The sequence below is a fragment of the Myxine glutinosa genome, chromosome 10 (assembly GCF_964187855.1).
Source record: "Myxine glutinosa chromosome 10, kmMyxGlut1.1, whole genome shotgun sequence".
In the NCBI taxonomy this organism is placed as follows: Eukaryota; Metazoa; Chordata; class Myxini; order Myxiniformes; family Myxinidae; genus Myxine; species Myxine glutinosa.
The window spans coordinates 14,072,979-14,094,010 of NC_136270.1; the positions used below are offsets into that span (position 1 = coordinate 14,072,979).

Here is a 21,032-nt window from a genome sequence, read left to right on the forward strand (position 1 = left end):
CTCCCGCTTTTCTACTCTTCATTGCTTTTATCGCTTCCTCAACTTCCTCCTCGGTTATCTTCTCTGCCGGTCCTAAAACTGGGTTACTCTCTATGATATATGATATATGATATATGTATATATATGTATATATATGTATGTATATATATATGTATGTATATATATGTATGTATATATCTATCTATGTATATATATGTATATATATGTATATATATATATATGTATGTATATGTATGTATATATATCTGTACGTTTATATATGTATGTATATATATGTATGTATATATATGTATATATATGTATATATATATATATATATATATATGCATATATATGTATATATATATATTGTTGCGGTTTTGAGAACCCACACAGCTAACATCATTAAAGGTTAAAGGTTGCACCCCATAGTTAGGCCACACACAACACGTAGGTCACCTTAGAACGTTCGTTATTTCTTAGTATAGGTGAGATAAGGCCATTTCCAATAGTTATCATCTGCCTTGTGTAAAACAAATAAGAGTAGGTCCCGTTCATTCTGCAGCCCTCCCTCCAATTGACTCCATTGCGCACTGTCCAGTCTGCACCCCATGCCCCATTGCGCCCATCCAGTCTGCACCCCATTGCCCCTCGCAGTTTGTTACGCATTGGGCCGGCAGCGTTAGCTGCCAGTTGCTCGCTCCAACCAGCCCAAATGCCACGAGGTAAAGCCCGAAAGGGGGGGGGGGGGGCAGAGCGCGAGGTCGGGGGTGTGGCCACGTCAAGCAAACATCAAGGGCGGAGCCGGTAAGACCCCAACAACCAACCAGGGCTCGAGTGGGCATGGCTAAGGGGCGTGGTAAGGGTGTGGCTAGAGGTTCGAGAGGGTTTTTTTTATTTTTTATTTGTATACAAAATCGAGGCTCGTGAAAGAGCGAACATTAATCACACAGAAAGACAAACAGACACACAAAACAAATAACATCGGGAGCGGTAGACAAGATGGGGAGAGAGGGGGAAGGACACAAACACAACATTTGAGAGCAGGGACCGAGAGACATGGAGACATCGAGAGAACTGTGGGAGGGAGAGGGCTTTGGGGGGGAGGCATGGGTTGGCTGAAGCGGCGCTATATAACCGCGAGCGCAAAGCCCCTCTCGAGGACTTAAGTGGTATTGGAGGACTTGCACGATTGCGTTTTACCAAGAGGACTTTTATGGAAGGCGCCGGTATTGAAGGACTTGCACGAATGCGTTTTACCAAGAGGACTGAATGGCACTCGATATTTGAGAAGGACTCGCGTGCATACGGCAGTGGCAAAGAACTGGGACTTGGCTTGGCTTTGGTGACATCATTGGGAAAGCATTGCCGGAGCGGCGCATTGCAGAGGACTTGGGGAAGTGGCGCATTGTACCGAGCTATACTGGGAGCGCGTATAAGGCTCCGGTACAACTATTACGTACGCCAGTATAATCGCCCAGCCTACCCCCCCTGGGTATAATTGTCCGATCCGCGCCACCGACACGGGGCAATCTTGCCTGCCGTCCACCATCACCATCTGCTTCGTGGTACGAGCCGGGGACCGGAGCGAGCTGTGGATGCCATCTGTGGAACCTCAACCGGACCATCTACAACCCCGTGTGAGTGAGTCTGAGAGTGTGACTGAGTGTGAACGGGCCCGTGTCCAGGGGATAAGTATAACACTGTATAAGGCTGCCCTGTGTATCTCCTTCTTCCTCTTCATTGTACATTGATGTGTACAATTGTGTACAATATATATATATTGTTACGGGGTCCTCCCCTATCCTCTGGTCTCCGTAAACCTCCGAACCCCGAGGGAGTCCCCGGCAGAAAGATGTGTTGTCCTTGGTTGAAAAACAAGCCAATCAATAATGAGTCCACACCAAGGGTTACGAACAAACCACAATCTATCTATAATTCCAGCAATCTCTGTGTGTATGTTTGTATGTTTGTATGTTTGTATGTTTGTATGTTTGTATGTATGTTTGTCTGTGACCGCTGTTTCTCGACAACTACCGGTCCGATATACTTGAAACTTGCCAGGTATATTGCTGGGGACCCGAGGATGTGCCTTTTCAAGGTTTGAAATTAATCGCAGAAGTAGTTACCGAGCTATGTCCAAAAAACGATTCAACCAATCAGAGAGCAGCGAGCTATCACGTGTGCCGAACGTGGCGAACAGACTCTGCCTCGGATGGCACATTTGAGAGCGTATTCATTTATTTCCCGTCGGCAAACTATGTTGGCGCTATGTTGGCGTTAAACGATGTTTTAAAACTAATTAAAACTAATTTGCGATTCTTTCGCTTTCCTGCGATATGCGACCTTCCGGAGCTCCTGTGAGAGCGTGCGCCATTACGGATAGTACGGGTACGGGCATGCCATATGTTGGCGTTAAACTATGTTTTAAAACTAATTAAAACCATTTCATGTAAATAGAGGGGGGGGATTGTCACTGTACTCGCAAGCCGTTCGCCGTTCGCTTTGGCGTTGCGAATGGACCAAAACATTTCATGGACCAAACCATTTCATGGAAAGCGTTCGCCGTTCGCTTTGGCGTTGCGAATGGACCAAAACATTTCATGGACCAAACCATTTCATGTAAATAGAGGGGGGGGGGATATAATTTTAGATATATATATAGTACGGGCATGCCCTAGTATATTATAAATCCCACAAAGGAATCACGACCCAATTAATACAGCACTTCACAATATAACTCCTATCTACAGGTGGCGCCACCTTACCGAGCCCGTTAACCCCAAAACTCACGGCCCTTGTCCCAATGTCTCTGTACGCCTCCAAGGCGACGTCGATTCGCTCCAGCGATCGTGGAATCAATTTCCGATTCCAATCTGGGGAAGCGGAGTCGATCGAACCAACCCGCAGGCCACGTGGTCCAATCTCCAGCACGATGGTGGTAGAATTGGAAACCCCCCCAAAGACGATTTCGGGTACGTACCCGGTTGCGGTTCAATCCGCGAGTCTCCTCAATAACCCTCCCACAGCCACTGACTTGTACAGCCGTCCTCGGCAGCCCGCCGGAGAGTAACGCCTGGTCGACGCGCCGCAAAAACCCGGTCACTGCCGGTGATGCGCGTGGCGAAGATGGCGGTCGGCTTTCTCTTGCACCTGGGTTGGGAGGTGAGGATACTCGGCAACCTCAACGAGGATACCCGACTACGCAGGCGCCGCAGCAATTCGGCGATCTCCTATCGTGCGGACTGCTTTTCAAGGAGGCAAGGTCCCCTTGTCCTGCACGTTTGACTGCTCGGTCTGGAACTCAATCAGAACACGTCTCCTCACGATCTTCCCTGCTTCCCCTCCTCCTCCCCTTATCTCTTCCGGGTCACGATCCGATTTCCGGCCACCTTTTACCCAGAGCGCTTTTAACCCTTTTAACCACAATAAGCATTATCAACATCCGCATCATCAATAAGCAAGAAGCATCAACCCTGATAACAAGAACCACCATTATTAGGGCCGGTATCCGTAACAATATATATATATATATATATATATATATATATATATAGATAGATAGATAGATAGATAGATAGATAGATAGATGGATAGATATAGATAGATAGATATACATACATTTCAACCAAATTGCACCCCCCTAATTTGACGAGGAAGCAAGGCACAGAAGATCGAGTCTCACCCCAGCAATTGCTGCACGACCTGCTTGCAGCAAGTGTCACCTGCCACGCGAACACATTCTCTGCTCTGCTCATCACCAGTTAGGAGGTTTGCAGTCAGGAATGTTAAATTTAACTAAAGAAGCACACTGACCCTATGACATGACGCTGACGTCATGTGTATAAATTATACCATATTAATTATTTTACCATATAATTAATTTTGTGATCATAACATGATTTTGTGATTTTGTGATCCTTCACTATTGAGTGATGGGCCCAAAACCGATTGTAAAGCATGATATCTCAAAAGGTTGTGGACGGATTTGGCCGAAACCTGGTGGACAGTTTGGTGTCTGACAAGGAGAAATTGATTCAATTTTGGTGAAGATTCGGATCCGAATCCGGATCCAGCTAGTATAATTTTTAAAGTGATTCTTCACCATTGAGTGATATGGCCAAAAACGAGGGGTAGTTCAGGGTATGAAATTTAGGGGTAGGTCAGGGTATGATCAGGGTCCCAATTAGAATTTTTAAAATCTTCAAGTGATTCTTCACTTTTGAGTGACATGGCCAGAAATCGATATAAGCATGATATTTCAAAAAGTTGTGGATGACTTTTGATAAAACTTTGTGGATGAGTTAGGTAAGTGACCTGAACAAGCCGATTAGATTTTGGTTCATGTCCGGATCCAAATCCGTCCTATCAGTGGGATACTAAACGTAGACTGTACAGTGTGTCCGAGGTATGCTCTCTACCAAGTGTCGTTCTTGTGGTATATTTTATCGTTCACCTTTGATTTCTAATTCTGGATTCTTCTTTAGATATTTTCCAAATATATTATTTCCACTGCCTGACTGGACACCGAGCTATGTAAAAAGTGCAATTTTGATAATCTGCAATTTTTAGGATTAAATCCTTAGGATCGGAAAAAAACGGGCTTTTTTGTTTACGGACCTGTCCTTAAATGATCCTGTTGTTTGATGGTGGTGTTAAACTCGTTCATTTGCACTACCTATAAGTTGATGAACAATAGAGGCTCATCGTAATGAATGGGTAAGGCTCCTCTCATAACTCCCCCATATCCCTCTTTCCTCAAAAGAAAACAAACTAGAACGACATTCTTCAACCGATATGCCTCTGTCTACAAGTATTATAATGTTATTACATTATAATACTTGTCCCAAGTTTGATTGAAATCCATTCAGCTGTTCTCAAGTATAACATTCTTACCTGACATGACCTCTGACCTTTTATCTGTTCATGCCATTATCTAACAAGTTCATCTTTGCATCATATATAGTTGTACCAAGTTTGTTCAAAATCCCATCACTTGTTTACAAATTGGTGTGGCAACATAATTTTTATTTAACATGACTTCTGACCTTTGTCTTCCTGACCCCTAAAATTTAATAAGTTATACATCATTATACATACCTGTACCAAGTTTGATTTAAATCCCTTGAGCTGTTCTCAAGTTATCACATTTTTACCTGACATGGCCTCTGATCTTTGACCTCTTGACCCCAAAATTGAATCGGTTTATCTTTGCATCATGATATATAATTATACCAAGTTTGGTGAAAATCCCATGACTGGTTCACAAGTTAGCTCGGCAACATAATTTTTACCTGACGGTGAGTGTCACATTTAACCTTTGACCTCTTGACCTCAAAATCGAATCGGTTAATCTTTACATCATTATACATGCCTGTACTAAGTTTGAATTGGATCCCTTCATCCATTCTCAAGTTATAGACCTATTACAGACTTTGACATTTGACCTTTGACCTCTTGACCCCAAAATCAAATAAGTTCATCTTTGCACCACAATACATAAGTGTACTAACTTTGGTCAGAATCCCATTACTGGTTCACAAGTTACTGCGGACAACCTGAAAACATAATGTCTGTGGCGACTTCGTCGGCGAAGGCATAATAAGCATATGTAATATATAGATTGTCTCCTCATGTTGAGGATACCATGTACATGAACATGCCACCACTTTGACACAAGTCAATCAATCAAATCAAATAATTTGACAGTCAATCAAATGTACAGCACAGACCACTGTGAATCTTGCGACTTAATTTAATGTACACCATGCGTATGCTGAGATCAACATGGAAGAGACAGGCGAATACACAACTTAAGAGGACACGGTTAACAGTGTTGAGGAAGAGATTGAAGCACACCTTGGTGTCACTTTCCATGAGACGGTGTAAATATGCGGCACTGCATGGAGGCTACACTGAGCATATGTACATATGCCACTGCATATGCCCTTACACGATGTACACCACAGGATACCGTGAAGCCGGTTCAATGAGTTCCTATTGTACTGTTGCTGAGATGGATGCAGAACAGCCTGTGAACACAGTAAAAGACCCTCACGTATGTCAAGGATGTTTCCAGCTGTGGTGTACATGGTTGGTGTAGTCGAAGTAAATATGCACGTGAACATATTGCAAGCTTGAAAAGAGTTTGGCTCCTACATTTCACAAACATTTCAGATATCTTGCGATGTTATCGCTAGACTGGCGTTCACCATCATACTTGCAGAATTGGATGTAGTGTCAACGCACCCTCCAATATATATATATGAATGAATGAATGAATGAATAATCGTTTTAAGGCCATTTCCCCGCTAGAGCGGGGGTTAGCCTTGCGGGCCCCATGACAATCATGGTTCCCTGTTTGAGGCAATGTTTTTATGGCCGGATGCCCTTCCTGACGCCAACCCTTGGTCACGCTCTTACGATGCGCAGGGATACGGTGTACCTATTCTAAACCGGGGTACACACCGTGATCATTCATCCCAGCAAGCTGGTACTCAATTTGCCGACATCGGAAGGATGACAGGCTGAGTCAACCCCCCTGGCGTTAATTCAGCGATCGACCGGGATTCGAACCCAGGATCCTAGGATCCCAAGCCAGCACCCTAACCGGTTTCCGGTAACCGGAAATAATGAAGGTGACACCAAATAGTTTGTCGTCCCCCAAGCCAAACTCAGATCTGAGGTTCCGATCACCAAGCGATCTCCATCTGGGACTTTGCCCGTGTCATCTGCCAAGTATTGTGTCTTCCCAAAGAGGATGGGGGCATCGGGTGACTGCTTCATGCAGATGGTAAGATGAAGACGTCATTTTCATTTTTTCTGCATATTGCAGTCACATGATCTCCACCGCCGGGAGGATGCTTGGTTGCTGGGCACACGATGCCTGCCCAGTGATGGCAGCGCTCTCTCTCACCGCTATGGTCACATGGCATGTCGTCGTCGTGATCTCCATACAAGTAAAATGAAAAACAGGGTATTGCACAGCACGAGACTTGCAATTTGTGTGACCGTGGATTCTCCACTTACAAACTGCTTTTTGAGATTTATTTTAATTAGAAAAGAATAGCAGTTGAGACCTGGTGTAGAATATGGCATGGTTCGATACACCACCATCCGTTAGTAATACCATTGGTCTTGCTTCAAGCAAGCTCTGCATCAACACCTGAGAATTGCTATTTGATGCATTTGTGACGAGGCCTGGACTGGCCTTTTGGCAGCCGCTCTTCACCACCACCAATTGGCCTGTAATGTGAGCCCCCTGCAGGCCATTCGCCTGCTCTGCCCTGGTGGTGGGCTGCAGGACGGAATTTTAACGATAATTCCAGAAGTGATGGATCTTGAGCCTCACCGTAGGGAGGGGCTGCCGTGTGCCTTTTGACATAATACAGGGGAAGTTGCTGGAACCAGAGTTTGAAGCTTTTTTGTATTTTTTTTCTTTTGCTGCAAAACTCCTGCCGTACCTGTGTGTCCTCTTTCCCGGTACACAACGGTCCAGAACCTGTTGTGGCTCCATGGCCTAAATTGGACTTTATCCTCGGTTTCATGGTTCTTCCTACCCATGTCAGTACAGGATAAAAGGTGCTTTCTAATGGCTTGCCAATAGTTTTGTTCAGTTTCATGGCTGGAATGTTTTCAATTGCATGAAGAGCTGGCCATCTTGAGGTCTTGAAAGTGCAAAAAGGCCATCAAATCTTTCCAAAACCCTACGCATCACAATGTGGTCTTCGTTCCGGTTTGAATCGAAGCCACTGTGGACAAATAAAAAATCGATTGTAATCATGAAAACGTAGCCATGTTGAACTGCATGTTGTACAAATTATTTTGTTCATTTTTGTTTTTCTTTGTTCATATTTATTCATTCATATTTATTAATTCCTATTTCTTTATTCATGCATGCCGATTTTCTCATGAAGATTTCATTCACTTTTTATGCTTTCGCCGGCGAAGTGGCCGGAGGCATTATGTTTTCAGGTTGTCTGTGCGTTTATCCGTGCTTCCGTGATAGGTTTTCGTTACCGCAATAACTTAAGAATGGCTGTTGGGATCTGAGTCATACTTGGTACAGGTATGTATAATGATGTAAAGATAACAGAATATTTTATGGGGTCAAGAGGTCAAAGGTCAGAGGCCCCGTTAAGTAAAAATTATGTTACTGCTTTGTGAATGTGCTTTGTCAACAAAACATTGTGAATCAATGATGGTGTTTTGACCAAACTTGGTACAAGTATATATTATGATGTAAATATGAACTGATTAGATTTTGGCGTCACTAGGTCAAGGGTCAAGGGTCAAAGGTCAGAGGTCATGTTAGGTAAAATTCCTGTTACCGCGACAACTTGTGAACCATTGATGGGATTTTGACCAAAGTTGGTACAGGTATGTATTATGATGCAAAGTTGAACTGTTTTGATTTTGGGGACTAGAAGTCAAAGGTCAGAGTCTGTAATAGGTTTTCGTTTCCATGATAACTTAAGAACAGCTGAAGGGAACTAAGTCAAACTTGGTGCAAATATGCATTATGATGTAAAGATAAACAGATTAGGTTATGGGGTCAAGAGGTCAAAGGTCAGAGCTCCCCTTAAGTAAAATTCTGTTGCTGCTCGACCATTGTGAATCAATGATGGTGTTTTGACCAAACTTAGTGCAATTATATATTATGATGCAAAGCTGAACTGATTAGATTTCTGCATCAAAAGTCAGTGGTCATGTCAGATGAAAACGTGATACTTGAGAACAGCTGAAGGGATTTGAATCAAACCTGGTACAAAAGTATGTGTAATGATGTAATAATGTGGGCGGAGGCATATCGGTCAACGTCACGACGTCGAAGCGTGCCGTTCTAGTTTCTTTCTCTGTATGCAGCTCAAGGCTATGCGGAAGCATCATTAGTTGAGTAGGGAACAGCTGTGCTGCTGATGCAATGCACGATATAGGTTATGGCGGAAATTTGTAATTTTGCCACGGCACGGGTGATAGTTCACCTACTCTTCGCGAAGGACACCGTGGGATATTTTACATCCACCAACTAATGCCTTTTGCCTGCAGGGCATGGATAGGCTTTTTAAAATGTCGACACTTTATTGGCCACTCAGCTCGCAGCTCATGAGTCATAATCGTGTGATATCAGCAGTAGCATGAGGATTTGGTCCTGAGTTGTGCAAAATATCATTGTACGATTGATTCCTCCACTGCTCATATCTCGCCATTGTATAGTATACACTTGTTCTGTGCAACGTTTTGTTTTGCATTTGTATAAAGAATGGTTAAAGACCAACAGCAGGCAAGGTTGAAGGTGCCTGAAGTAAACCTTGAACTTCATGACTTAGCAGTATGCTTTATTGTCCTCGGTGATGGTTATATGTTCAGTATCCTGAATGGCCGCACCTGTGGGCCATTTAAAGAACCACTGGGATGCAATAATTTATGATGGTGCAGCGGGCAATTTAAAATGGAAAATGATACTCAGTATACTTAACAAAAGGATCCAGGAGGATGACATGAGAGTGGATCTTTAAGAGTGGACAAATTGATATGGAGAAGAATAATCCAAAACTCCTGTGGGAGATGAAATTAGGAATATACACTCGGTTGAAATTATTTTTCACAACGTTTTGAATGTTTTCCAGGTTCACGAGGTTGTTGGTGATGGAAAATTACCTGAGCGGGATGTAGCTGCTGACCTTCCTGTACCAGCGGAGAACAAGCCAGCTGAAGATGAATACGAGTGCGACACGTCGGATGAGGAGGTACAGAGCTGGTTAAGATTGTCCATTCCAGCGTTTGCAAAGGGCCCGGTTTGTAACTGTTTACAGAACGTTGCTGCTGCCAATGCAGTTTCTTGGCACAAGTTATACTAGGTGGTTTGCTATTGCCTCCTCAGCAGTCGGTCATGGCAAGAAAATTTGTAATTTGTTAAGAGTGCTGGCGATAGCTCGCCTACTCTTCTCAAAGGACACCATTGGATCCTTGATGTCCACCAATTGATGCTAGCAGGTGGGACTCCCAGTTTAACGTCCATCCGAGGGATGGCGCATATATTGATAGATCGCCCCCCATGTGAAACACCAAGATCCAGTTTATAGCTGAGCCGGGATTCAAATCAAGGCTAGGCCGCTCAGAGGCGAGTGTGCGTACCTGTAGGCCATCCTGCCAGCCCGTGTACTATAAGTATAAGTATACGTATAAGTTAATCGTACAAAATACATTATCTTACCTTTTCCACATTGTTGTGGGTGCTTGTGAGTAAATGAGCATACAATCCACTTCACATGCGACTAATCACATCTCTGGGCATGGTGTTCCATCAGAGAATACACACCTCTTCAGAGGAGATGTTAAGCCGGCTGTCATATCTGCCAACATTCACGAATGCATGTCAATATCCCATGGTGCTTGCAAACGGACACCGAAAGGAGGAGGCTATTGTGTGCTGGTACATTGATCAAATTCTCTGAAATATTTTCTTTGATCCTTAGGGGGCACTCCAGTAATTGAATAACTGGACAACAGAAATGATACAAATCCACGGAAAACGGCTCCATATACTTGAATGAATGAATGAATGTGGTGGATGTTGCTCTAATCACACAGTACCTTTCTCTAAAGTCTCTGTAGCATTGATCATGCGTTATCCGGTCTCGAATGCACTGTTACATTGCAGATGTTGATCATCATATCCGTCCATTTCTCTCGTTATACCCGTGTAATAAGTTTATCTTGCCTCACACTCTTTGGCATCCATTAATTCCTCACCACTTGTATCTACCATTTGTTCACCGCACAATTGGGGTACCAATCCCACCTGGCAATATAGAGCCAATGATGCGCAGAACATTTGGCTCTTATTAGAGGTAGAATCCCAATGTCCTACCTTCCCATCACAGATGAGTTTATGGCCTCCTGGTCTTTTTCTGCATCCATTTCCTTTCCTTTCTATGCCTTATGCATTCATTGAGCAATGCTAACCTTGTTGTTCTTCCCAGATTAAGGATATCCAGTCGCATCCATTTGTGTGTTCCCCTTTTCTCTGAATTCACCTTTCCATGTCGCTTCTCACTCTTCCGTTCAGGCCTTAGCCCACAGACATCTCACAGCTATCCACAATATCCTATTTAAGATTCCATCTGTCTACTCCTGTCTTGTTCAATTCCACCTTGCAATTTCTCTTTTAATTTGTGACCTGTCATCTGCCTCTTGCTCTCGCATGCTCTTGTACATGCACTCTCGTACACACGCTTGTACATTGTCACTCCTTCTTATACATGCTCACATATTCTGTTGTACATATACTGACGTTTGTACACACAGTACTCAAAACATCTTCATTAGTTAGGATTGAGACTTCTGAGTCATTGTGAAGAATTGAACTTTCTTAATCAGTCAACCCAACCCATATCCGCAAACCCCTCCCCCGTGAATTGGCCAATGTCTGTGCAGCCCGCTACCTTCACTTGTGCTTCTTCCGTCACCCCTCCTCCCCTCCTCCCCCCAACTCCAATGCGTTTTCTCCACACCCCATTGGTGGTTTTTCAACACTTTTTCTTAATAGTCTCCATATGGCCCATGCTCCTTCTCTGAGCCCCCTCGTCTTTGCAATTCCCAGCGAAAGTAATTTTCCTCAACAAAATACCTCCAGGTGAACTGGCATATTTTGGAGAGGTTTGTACTTAAGCCATTTGCCCCAGTCACAGAGGCTGTTTGAAATGCATATCTGGAAAATGTTTGTTATGCAGATTTTTGATGCAAGATCACATTTGCAACGAGAATTTGATATTTTCCTTGCGAGAGTTGGAAAGTATGCATGAAATGCCGATAGTTCCTCGCGTTCTGTGGTCGATTTATATAAGGCCTGTGCAATGTGGAGGCGCATGCTGTGGTTATATTTTGTGCCAGGCACACCTGTGTGCGCTGCTGTAAACTGTTCCGTTGGATGTTGGCTTTGAAGAAGAACTGTTAGTTCAACTTTGGTGGTGCGTTTAAAGAGCCACTGGGACCCAATGAAAGCTGAGGCGAGTGCACAGGCGGCCAACGTGTGACGAACCGGCACGATTTAAACATTTTAATTTTATCGGACATGACTCGTGGCATGTTTATGACGTCACTTGCAGTTATTCGTGCACTCATGAGGTTGCCTGATTTTTTGAAGAAGTGATAAGATCAACAACTGGATTTCAGCAATATGGCTTTCTTTTTCTCTTTCTTCTGCTTCTTCTTCTGCTTCTTCTTCTTCTTCTTCCTTTAACCGCCACTATTCGCAAGTTCTTGTGAAGTTGGCCAGGGGAGGTTTTTGGCCAAGTCTTTCATGAACCGACTGGTCCGTTACATTCAACCAAGTTAGGGCAGGGATTTGTAATTAGTTCAGGGTGCTGGCGATAACTTGCCGACTCTTCAGACACCTACTTCCCCACCTAATACCCACCTACTTCTTCTACGGACACCGTGGGATCTTTAACATCCACCAACTAATTCCGGCAGACGGGACGACCGTTTAACATCCATCCGAGGAACGGCACACAATTTTTGAATGAACTGTGAAGCCTGTGAAGCGCCAGGGTGGTAGTTTATAGCAGGGTCGGGATTCAAACCCAGGCAAGACAGTTCAAAGGCAAGTGTGCATATCTCTTGGTCATCATGTCAGCCGAACAAAATGCTTTATATGAATATCAAATGAGGTCAGAGGACTGCACACTCCTTTTTGAGGTCTCTCGCCTGAGTTTAAATGTTAACATGGCTATAATCTGATATTCTGGTGCATGTGTATATGTGTTTGTGTGTAAGTATATATATATACACACGAGGGCCAGTCAATAAGTAACCTTAAAATGGCGATATAAATTCGAGAATGTAATATGTGTAGTTGGAGACGACTTATGTTATATCTATGAGTAAGAGTCGTGTTTTGCCTGTTTTAGATCTGGCAACATTGAGAGTATGATGTCAGTTGAGCAGTTCCAAGATGGTGGCTCCCTTAGAAGCATGCACCAGGGAGGAGCAACGTTCTGTCATCTGTTTCCTGGGAAGTGAGGGTGTGAATCCCAGTAAAATCCATCACAGAATGAAGATGCAATATGGTGATGCATGTTTATCGCTGCAGCAGGTGTACGACTGGGACAAAGTTTAAAAGTGGAGTGTCCAGTGTTGCAGACGCTGCTCGCTTGGGCCGGCCTCATACAGTCGACACAACAGAAATGGTTGCAGGAGTTGAGCACGTGCTAAGGGAAAAGCCTCACATTACACTGGATGAAGTGGTCTCCGAATTGAACATCAGCCATGGTTCAGCACACCATATCATTCATAATGTACAGACTTGGCATTTAATATGGAATATATATTTTTTCTTGACTTGGGTTTACTTTCTGAACTCAGTATATCAATCTGGTGAGTTTCCTTTACCCTTCGGTGATGTCTTTGTTGAAAGAACCATGTCACTGATTGTCTTTCGCAGCAAGAAGTCAATAACAGGATTATATCACAGGTGGCGTGACAAAATGTAAGGACAGGTACATTTGACGATTGGCTTCACGGTCGGGTATACAAGGGTTGTTGCGTTCTGTATTAGTGGAAAACAACTGCTGCACGTCTACAAAAGTTATTGCCGCTTCCTCTGGAGATGGTCCGTCAACTTGACAATGCTGTTTGTCATGGAGTGGTGGCTTTACGAAATTCTGGCATGAAACAGCGTGCTATTGCTCGGCAGTATGGCATCACTCAAGGTCAGGTGTCAAAGATCCTGAAACGAAATGCTCAGAGGGGTGTCTCTACTCCAATACCGAGGCCAGGACGTCCACGCAGAACCACAAGGAGAGATGATCGCCAGCTGCACCGGTTAGTCTGCAATGGCCGTACCAAGTCAGCTAATCGGCTTAGGGCTGAGTGGCAGCAACTGACAAATGTGCCTGTATCCAGAAGGCTAGTGAACCAATGACTGGTTCAAGCAGGCTATCGTGCCAGGCGTCCCCTGAGAAAGCCACGCCTGACCAGACAACACAGCCAGCGCCGATTGCAGTGGGCCAGAGAGCACCGTCAATGGCAGCCAACACACTGGAATCACGTGACCTTCAGTGACGAGTCTAGATTTCTGGTCTATCGTCAAGATGGCCGCGTCCAAGTGCGCAGACAAGTGCATGAAGCCCACAACGAAGATTGTATAGTGCCAAGAGTCCAAGCTGGAGGTGGTGGGGTGACCGTTTGGGCTGCTTTTCATGCAGGGGGCAAAACTGACCTGGTTGTTCTGAATGGAAATCTGAACCAGTTCAAGTGCAGGGTCATTCTGGAAGAAACATTGCTTCCATTTGCTCGTGCAGCCTTTCGAGGAAACTTTGTCTTCCAAGATGACAATGCACGGCCTCATCGTGCTCGCATGATCCAACACTTTCTTTCTGACCGTGGTGAAGAGCATATGGAGTGGGCTGCCATGTCCCCGGATATGAATCCGATAGAGAACTTGTGGGCAGAATTAACGCGTCAAATCGACAACTTGGACCAGCAGCCGACCTCTGTGCGTGAATTGCAGCAGGCTATTGTCACTGCATGGCAAGCGATTCCTGTCCAAACCTTGGCAAATCTCGTGAACAACATGCCTCGACGTGTACGTGCTCTCCTGAATGCTCGTGGGGGTTACACGAAGTACTGAACTGTAATTTTACTGTCCGTAATCCCAGTCATAATTTAGCTTTTGTTTTTGTTGAAATCTTTTTTGGCTAATGTGCAAAATAAAGAGATACTTCTGGAAAACGTACAGAAGTTTAACACAGTACTGTCTGTGAATTGAGTTCGATATCAGTTTACATCACTTTCAAGGATCAATTTATTTGCTTCGAAATGTCAAATGTGGTTTTTGTTTCTTTTAAAGGTCACATTAACAAAATCTAGAATAATTTCAACATAATTCCAATGAACTTTTGGTTCTAAGTCATCTTGAAAAGTAAGTTCACCCCCACAAAAAAAATATTCCATATTAAATGCCAAGTCTGTATATTCACACTACATGGCCAAAAGTATGCACACACCCTTTCTAATTAGTGGATTCGGCTGTATCAGCCACACCCATTGCTGGCAGGTATAGACAGTGCATTCAGAAAGTATTCATGCCCCTTCACTTTTTCACATTTTGTTATGTTGCAGCCTTTTGCTGAAATCGTTTAAATTCATTTTTCCCCTCATCAATCTACACTCAATACCCCATAATGACAAAGAGAAAACAGGATTTTAGAAAGTTTTGCAAATTTATTAAAAATAAAAAACGGAAATATCATATTTACTTAAGTATTCAGACCCTTTGCTATGACACTTGAAATTTAGCTCAGGTGCCTCCCATTTCTCTTGATCATCTTTGAGATGTTTCTACACCTTGATTGGAGTCCACCTGTGGTAAATTCAATTGATTGGACATGATTTGGATTGGCACACACCTGTCTATATAAGGTCTCACAGCTGACAATGCATATCAGAGCAAAAACCAAGCCATGAGGTCGAAGGAACTGCCTGCAAAGCTCAGAGACAGGATTGTGTCGAGGCACAGATCTGGGGAAGCCTACAAAAATTTTTTTGCTGCATTGAATGTTCCCAAGAGCACAGTGGCCTCCATCATTCTTAAATGGAAGAAGTTTTAAACAACCAGGACTCTTCCTAGAGCTGGCCGCCCGGCCAAACTGAGCACTCGGGGGAGAAGGGCCTTGGTAACAGAGGTGACCAAGAACTCGATGGTCACTGGCTGAGCTCCAGAGATCATGTGTGGAGATGGGAGAAACTTCCAGAAGGACAACCATCACTGCAACACTCCACCGATCTGGGCTTTATGGCAGAGTGGCCAGACGGCAGCCTCTCCTCAGTGAAAGACACATGAAAGCCCACAGAAGCTTGTTTCTCACAATCTGAGAGTCCTTTCGGTACTTTTTTGCAACCTCCAAGCGGGCTTTCATGTGTGTTTTCACTGAGGAGAGGCTTCCGTCTGGCCACTCTGCCATAAAGCCCAGATCGGTGGAGTGTTGCAGTGATGGTTGTCCTTCTGGAAGTTTCTCCCATCTCCACACAAGATCTCTGGAGCTTAGCCAGAGTGACCATCGGGTTCTTGGTCACCTCTCTTCCCATTACCTTCTCCCCCGATTACTCAGTTTGGCCGGGCGGCCAGCTCTAGGAAGAGTCCTGGTTGTTCAAAACTTCTTCCATTTAAGAATTATGGAGGCCACTGTGCTCTTGGGAACCTTCAATGCAGCAGAAATTTTGTTTGTAGGCTTCCCCAGATCTGTGCCTCGACACAATCCTGTCTCTGAGCTCTGCAGGCAGTTCCTTCGACCTCATGGCTTGGTTTTTGCTCTGATATGCATTGTCAGCTGTGAGACCTTATATAGACAGGTGTCTGCCTTTCCAAATCATGTCCAATCAATTGAATTTACCACAGGTGGACTCCAAGACAAGGGGTGGAAACATCTCAAAGATGATCAAGAGAAATGGGAGGCACCTGAGCTAAATTTCAAGTGTCATAGCAAAGGGTCTGTATACTTATGTAAATGTGATATCTCCGTTTTTTATTTTTAATAAATTTGCAAAACTTTCTAAAATCCTGTTTTCTCTTTGTCATTATGGGGTATTGAGTGTAGATTGATGAGGGAAAAAATGAATTTAAACGATTTCAGCATAGGGCTGCAACATAACAAAATGTGAGAAAAGTGAAGGGGTCTGAACACTTTCTGGATGCACTGTATAATCAAGCACACAGCCATGCAATCTCCAGAGACACCCATTGGCAGTAGAATGGGCCGTAGAGAAGAGCTGAGTGACTTTCAACATGGCACCGTCATAGGATGCCACCTTTACAACAAGTCAGTTCATCAAATTTCTGCCCTGCTAGAGCTGCCCCGGTCACCTGTAAGTGCTGTTATTGTGAAGTGGAAATGTCTAGGAGCAACAACAGCTCAGTTGCGAAGTGGTAGGCCACACAAGCTCACAGAATGGGACCGTGAGTGCTGAAGCGTGTGGCGCATAAAAATCGTCTTTCCTCTGTTGCATTTCTCACTACCGAGTTCCAAACTGCCTCTGGAAGCAATGTCAGCACAACAACTGTTAGTCTGGAGCTTCATGAAATGGGTTTCCATTGCCGAGCAGCCGCACACAAGCCGAAGTTCACCTTGAGCAATTCCAAGCGTCAGCTGGAGTGGTGTAAAGCTCCTTAGTTCCCTAGGCCCCTTCGTTCCAGTGAAGGGAAATGTTAACGCTGCAGCATGCAATGACATTCTTGACGATTGTGGCAACAGTTTGGGGAAGTTCTTTTTCTGTTTCAGCATGTCAATGCCCCCGGGCACAAACGAGGTCCATACAGAAATGGTTCGTCGAGATCGGTGTGGAAGAACTTGACTGGCCTGCACAGAGCCCTGACCTCAACCCCATCGAACACCTTTGGGATGAATTGGAACACTGACTGCGAGCCAGGCCTAATCGCCCAACATCAGTGCCCGACCTCACCAATGCCCTTGTGGCTGAATGGAAGCAAATCTCAGCAGCAATGTTCCAACATCTAGTGGAAAGCCTTCCCAGAAGAGTGGAGGCAGTTATTGCAGCATAGGGGGGACCAACTCCATATTAATGCCCATGATTTTGGAATGAGATTTTTGATGTTCCGGTGTCCACATACTTTTGGTCATGTAGTGTGTGTGTGTGTGTGTGTGTGTGTGTGTGTGTGTGTGTGTGTGTGTGTGTGTGTGTGTGTGTGTGTGTGTGTGTGTGTGTGTGTGTGTGTGTGTGTGTGTGTGTGTGTGTGTGTGTGTGTGTGTGTGTGTGTGTGTGTGTGTGTGTGTGTGTGTGTGTGTGTGTGTGTGTACGTGTACACATATATATGGTGTTTATATATATATATTTGTTACAAGGCCATTTTCCCCGCTGGAGCGGGGGTTAGCCTTGCGGGCCCCATGACAATCATGGTTCCCTGTTTGAGGCAATGTTTTTATGGCCGGGTGCCCTTCCTGACGCTAACCCTTGGTCACGCTCTTATGATGCGCAGGGACATGGTGTACCTATTCTAAATCGGGGTACACACCGTGATCATTCATCCCAGCAAGCTGGTACTCAATTTGCCGACCTCGTAAGGATGACAGGCTGAGTCAACCCCCCTGGCGTTAATTCAGCGATCGACCGGGATTCAAACCCAGGATCCTAGGATCCCAAGCCGGCACCCTAACCGCTAAGCCAACACCAGGCTTGTGGGCACACAGGCACACAGTTTTTGTGTATGTATATACATGGGCTATATATTTCCTCTCATATCTGTCTCTCTCACTCTCGCTCGCTGCCCTCTAGCTCTTCCACGAGCCTCCATCTTCTCTTGAAAATAAAATTATGATTTGGGAAGAAGCCGTTGCAGCTGTTTTGTTAATATTTGTTGTGGAGACGAGCTTTGCTTCAAGTATTTCTCCAATTAATTTTTGCTGCTTTCCAGTAAGTGTAAAACAAAACGTTTCATGATGCTTCAGCATTGAATGAACTATTCTATTGAGTACAGTGGCGGGAGCCAGAGAGTGTATGTTTTTAATTTTCAAACTATACTTTATGGATACATAAGTTGCATGTGTAAGAAAAAGTTAAAAGTTTTACATCGATTAATAAGGTGGGAAATGGTCTCTATGGCGCATAAGGGATGTAGGTTGTCTGGTAAGGGTGGAAGGGAGGGGTTGGATGTTGGGTTAAACCCTCTGCCATATTTGCTGAAATATTACATTTACAGCCTCTTGGAACTTGCAGTGTTATATTTAAACAACTTTTTAAAACTTTTGGGTGATAAGTTAATTGAACCGTTGATTCCTCTAAAATATTTGAACCTCTAAAATAACTCCGATTGATTTATCATATGAGGTTTAAGGAATATTTGCTAACTGCTGATTGAATTTGAAGTTGAATAATAAGGATAGAAGGAACTTTGACACAGCAGGAAGCCACTTGGGCTCATCAGGCCTGTACTCTATCAACAGGCCTTGGGTTCAGCTGTGAACGATGACAAGCACCTTGTTGCCAAGGACACCATTAACATCTGCTAGTATGTCCTTTGTACTGATCTGCAGACAGGGAAACAATAAAAAGGTTGAAAAACCTCTAATGACGGAGGTAATAGAAAATATGAGATGTAAGATGGACGGTAAGCAAGCGTATTTGAACTCTAATAACACCAGGAAGGCACTAAATGAAGTGCAGATTTTTGTTTGTTTCGCTTTCGGCCCATGCGAATAAAAGTTTCAGTGTTCTGAAATCGATCTGATCTGTTGTTCATAAGAAATGCTCTTTTAAAGTGTTTTTATATTTTTAAATGAGCGCCTAAAACAAGAGTATTACTTCCTAATGGTTTTATATTTTCAAAACCTTGTGGAGCTTCCTTTTATTTATTTATTTGTGTTTGAAACGCTGAAATTGCCATCGTGGTCCCAGCATTGTCGTTTACCTTCGGTTTCCACAGCCGTCGCTCACGATATCGTCATCGAGTGCCTTTTGGTGAAACATTTGCCATAAAGAACGAGTGAGTTATATTTTCCAGATAACTTTAGAACCAGAGAATTGATCAAATGCTTCAATTCCGATCCATAAGGCTTTAAGGAACCCTTGAGTGTACGACAGCAATTGTATGTTAGAGTTCATGTCACCAAAGCCTAGTGTTGGCTTAGCGGTTAGGGTGCAGGCTTGGGATCTTAGGATCCTGAGTTCGAATCCCGGTCGATCGCTAAATTAACACCAGGGGGGTTGACTCAGCCTGTCATCCTTCCGAGATCGGCAAATTGAGTACCAGCTTGCTGGGATGAATGATCCCGGTGTGTACCCCGATTCAGAATAGGTACACTGTATCCCTGCGCATCGTAAGAGGCGACTAAGGATTGGCGTGAGGAAGGGCATCCGGCCATAAAAACATTGCCTCAAACAGGGAACCATGATTGTCACGGGGCCCGCAAGACTAACCCTGCTCTTGTGGGGAAAATGGCCTTAAAACGATCATTCATTCATTCATTCATTCAGTTCTAGTCACCAAACGCTCGTCATATTTTCAAAACTCGTGACATCGATCCAAACAAGGCTTGAGAGGCGATTATGCAGGCCCATCGACGACAAGCAGCTTCTTATTCCGCCAGTGCATTCGGCTCTCGCGCGGATGCCTTTGTGGCCTTGGTTTACATTTGTCATCCGTCGCTTGGTCCGTTACCGTAGTGACGGCGTTGTACCGTCATGGTGAAAGATGCAGATGTATGGCGTGAAAACAAAATCAAAACTTTTGAAACTTTGAAATACTTAATTGCTCAGACAATTCCATTGGATTTATGTATTATGAGTGGGAATATATATATATATATTATATATATGTATTTTATTTATTTAGTTGCAGAAGATCCCAAATCAGAAGTCGGCCCAATTAGCCCACGTGATAATATTCCTTTTGCGATGTTTGGATTCCGTCACCAAGATGTGCAGTTGTACACTACAAATCGGGGTGGCACGGTTACCACGTTCAGAGATGTTCGCCTTTGTTTGTGTTTTTGGATAACACACGTTTATTTGTGCAAAGGCTTCCTTCTTGTCATGCACAAAATAGATTATTGGCCCTTAGAGTTGTTCTGTAACAAAGCTTTCATTTATGAGATGTCAAACCCAGCTTTACAAAAGTTTTCATGCTGTATAGTCTACCATTGTACCGCATCTCTGGAAATGTGTTTTTAACAGGGTAAGCGAATGCATTGCGAGACTGCATTGCTGTCTCGCAAACACCTGTGGATCTCATTTCCTCAACCAAAATTAGAGGGGGGAAGGGGGGAAGAAAGAGAGAGAGAGAGAGACAGAGAGAGAGAGAGAGAGAGAGAGAGAGAGAGAGAGAGTTTTTTTTTTTCCTCTCTCCTCTCTCTCCTCTCTCTCCTCCTTCTCCTCTCTCTCCTCTCTCTCCTCTCTCTCCTCTCTCTCCTCTCTCTCCTCTCTCTCTCTCGCTCTCCACAAATGGTCCCGCCGGAGAGATCTGGGTTTTCCACTTTGGCCACGTGCACCGCTCGGCAGGATATGAAAGTATGTTCGGAGGTATAGGCTGTGCAAAG

At 44.1% G+C, this 21,032-nt stretch overlaps 1 protein-coding gene across 1 annotated transcript in view; it reads left to right on the forward strand.

The window, feature by feature from the left end:
* The window catches only part of BOP1 (BOP1 ribosomal biogenesis factor), a 200,002-nt gene that overhangs the window by 58,368 nt on the left and 120,602 nt on the right, over window positions 1-21,032 (forward strand). The window contains exon 4 of the mRNA XM_068102104.2: window positions 9,609-9,728. Within this exon, the coding sequence (XP_067958205.1) occupies window positions 9,609-9,728 (120 nt within the window). The remainder of the gene's footprint in view (window positions 1-9,608; window positions 9,729-21,032) is intronic.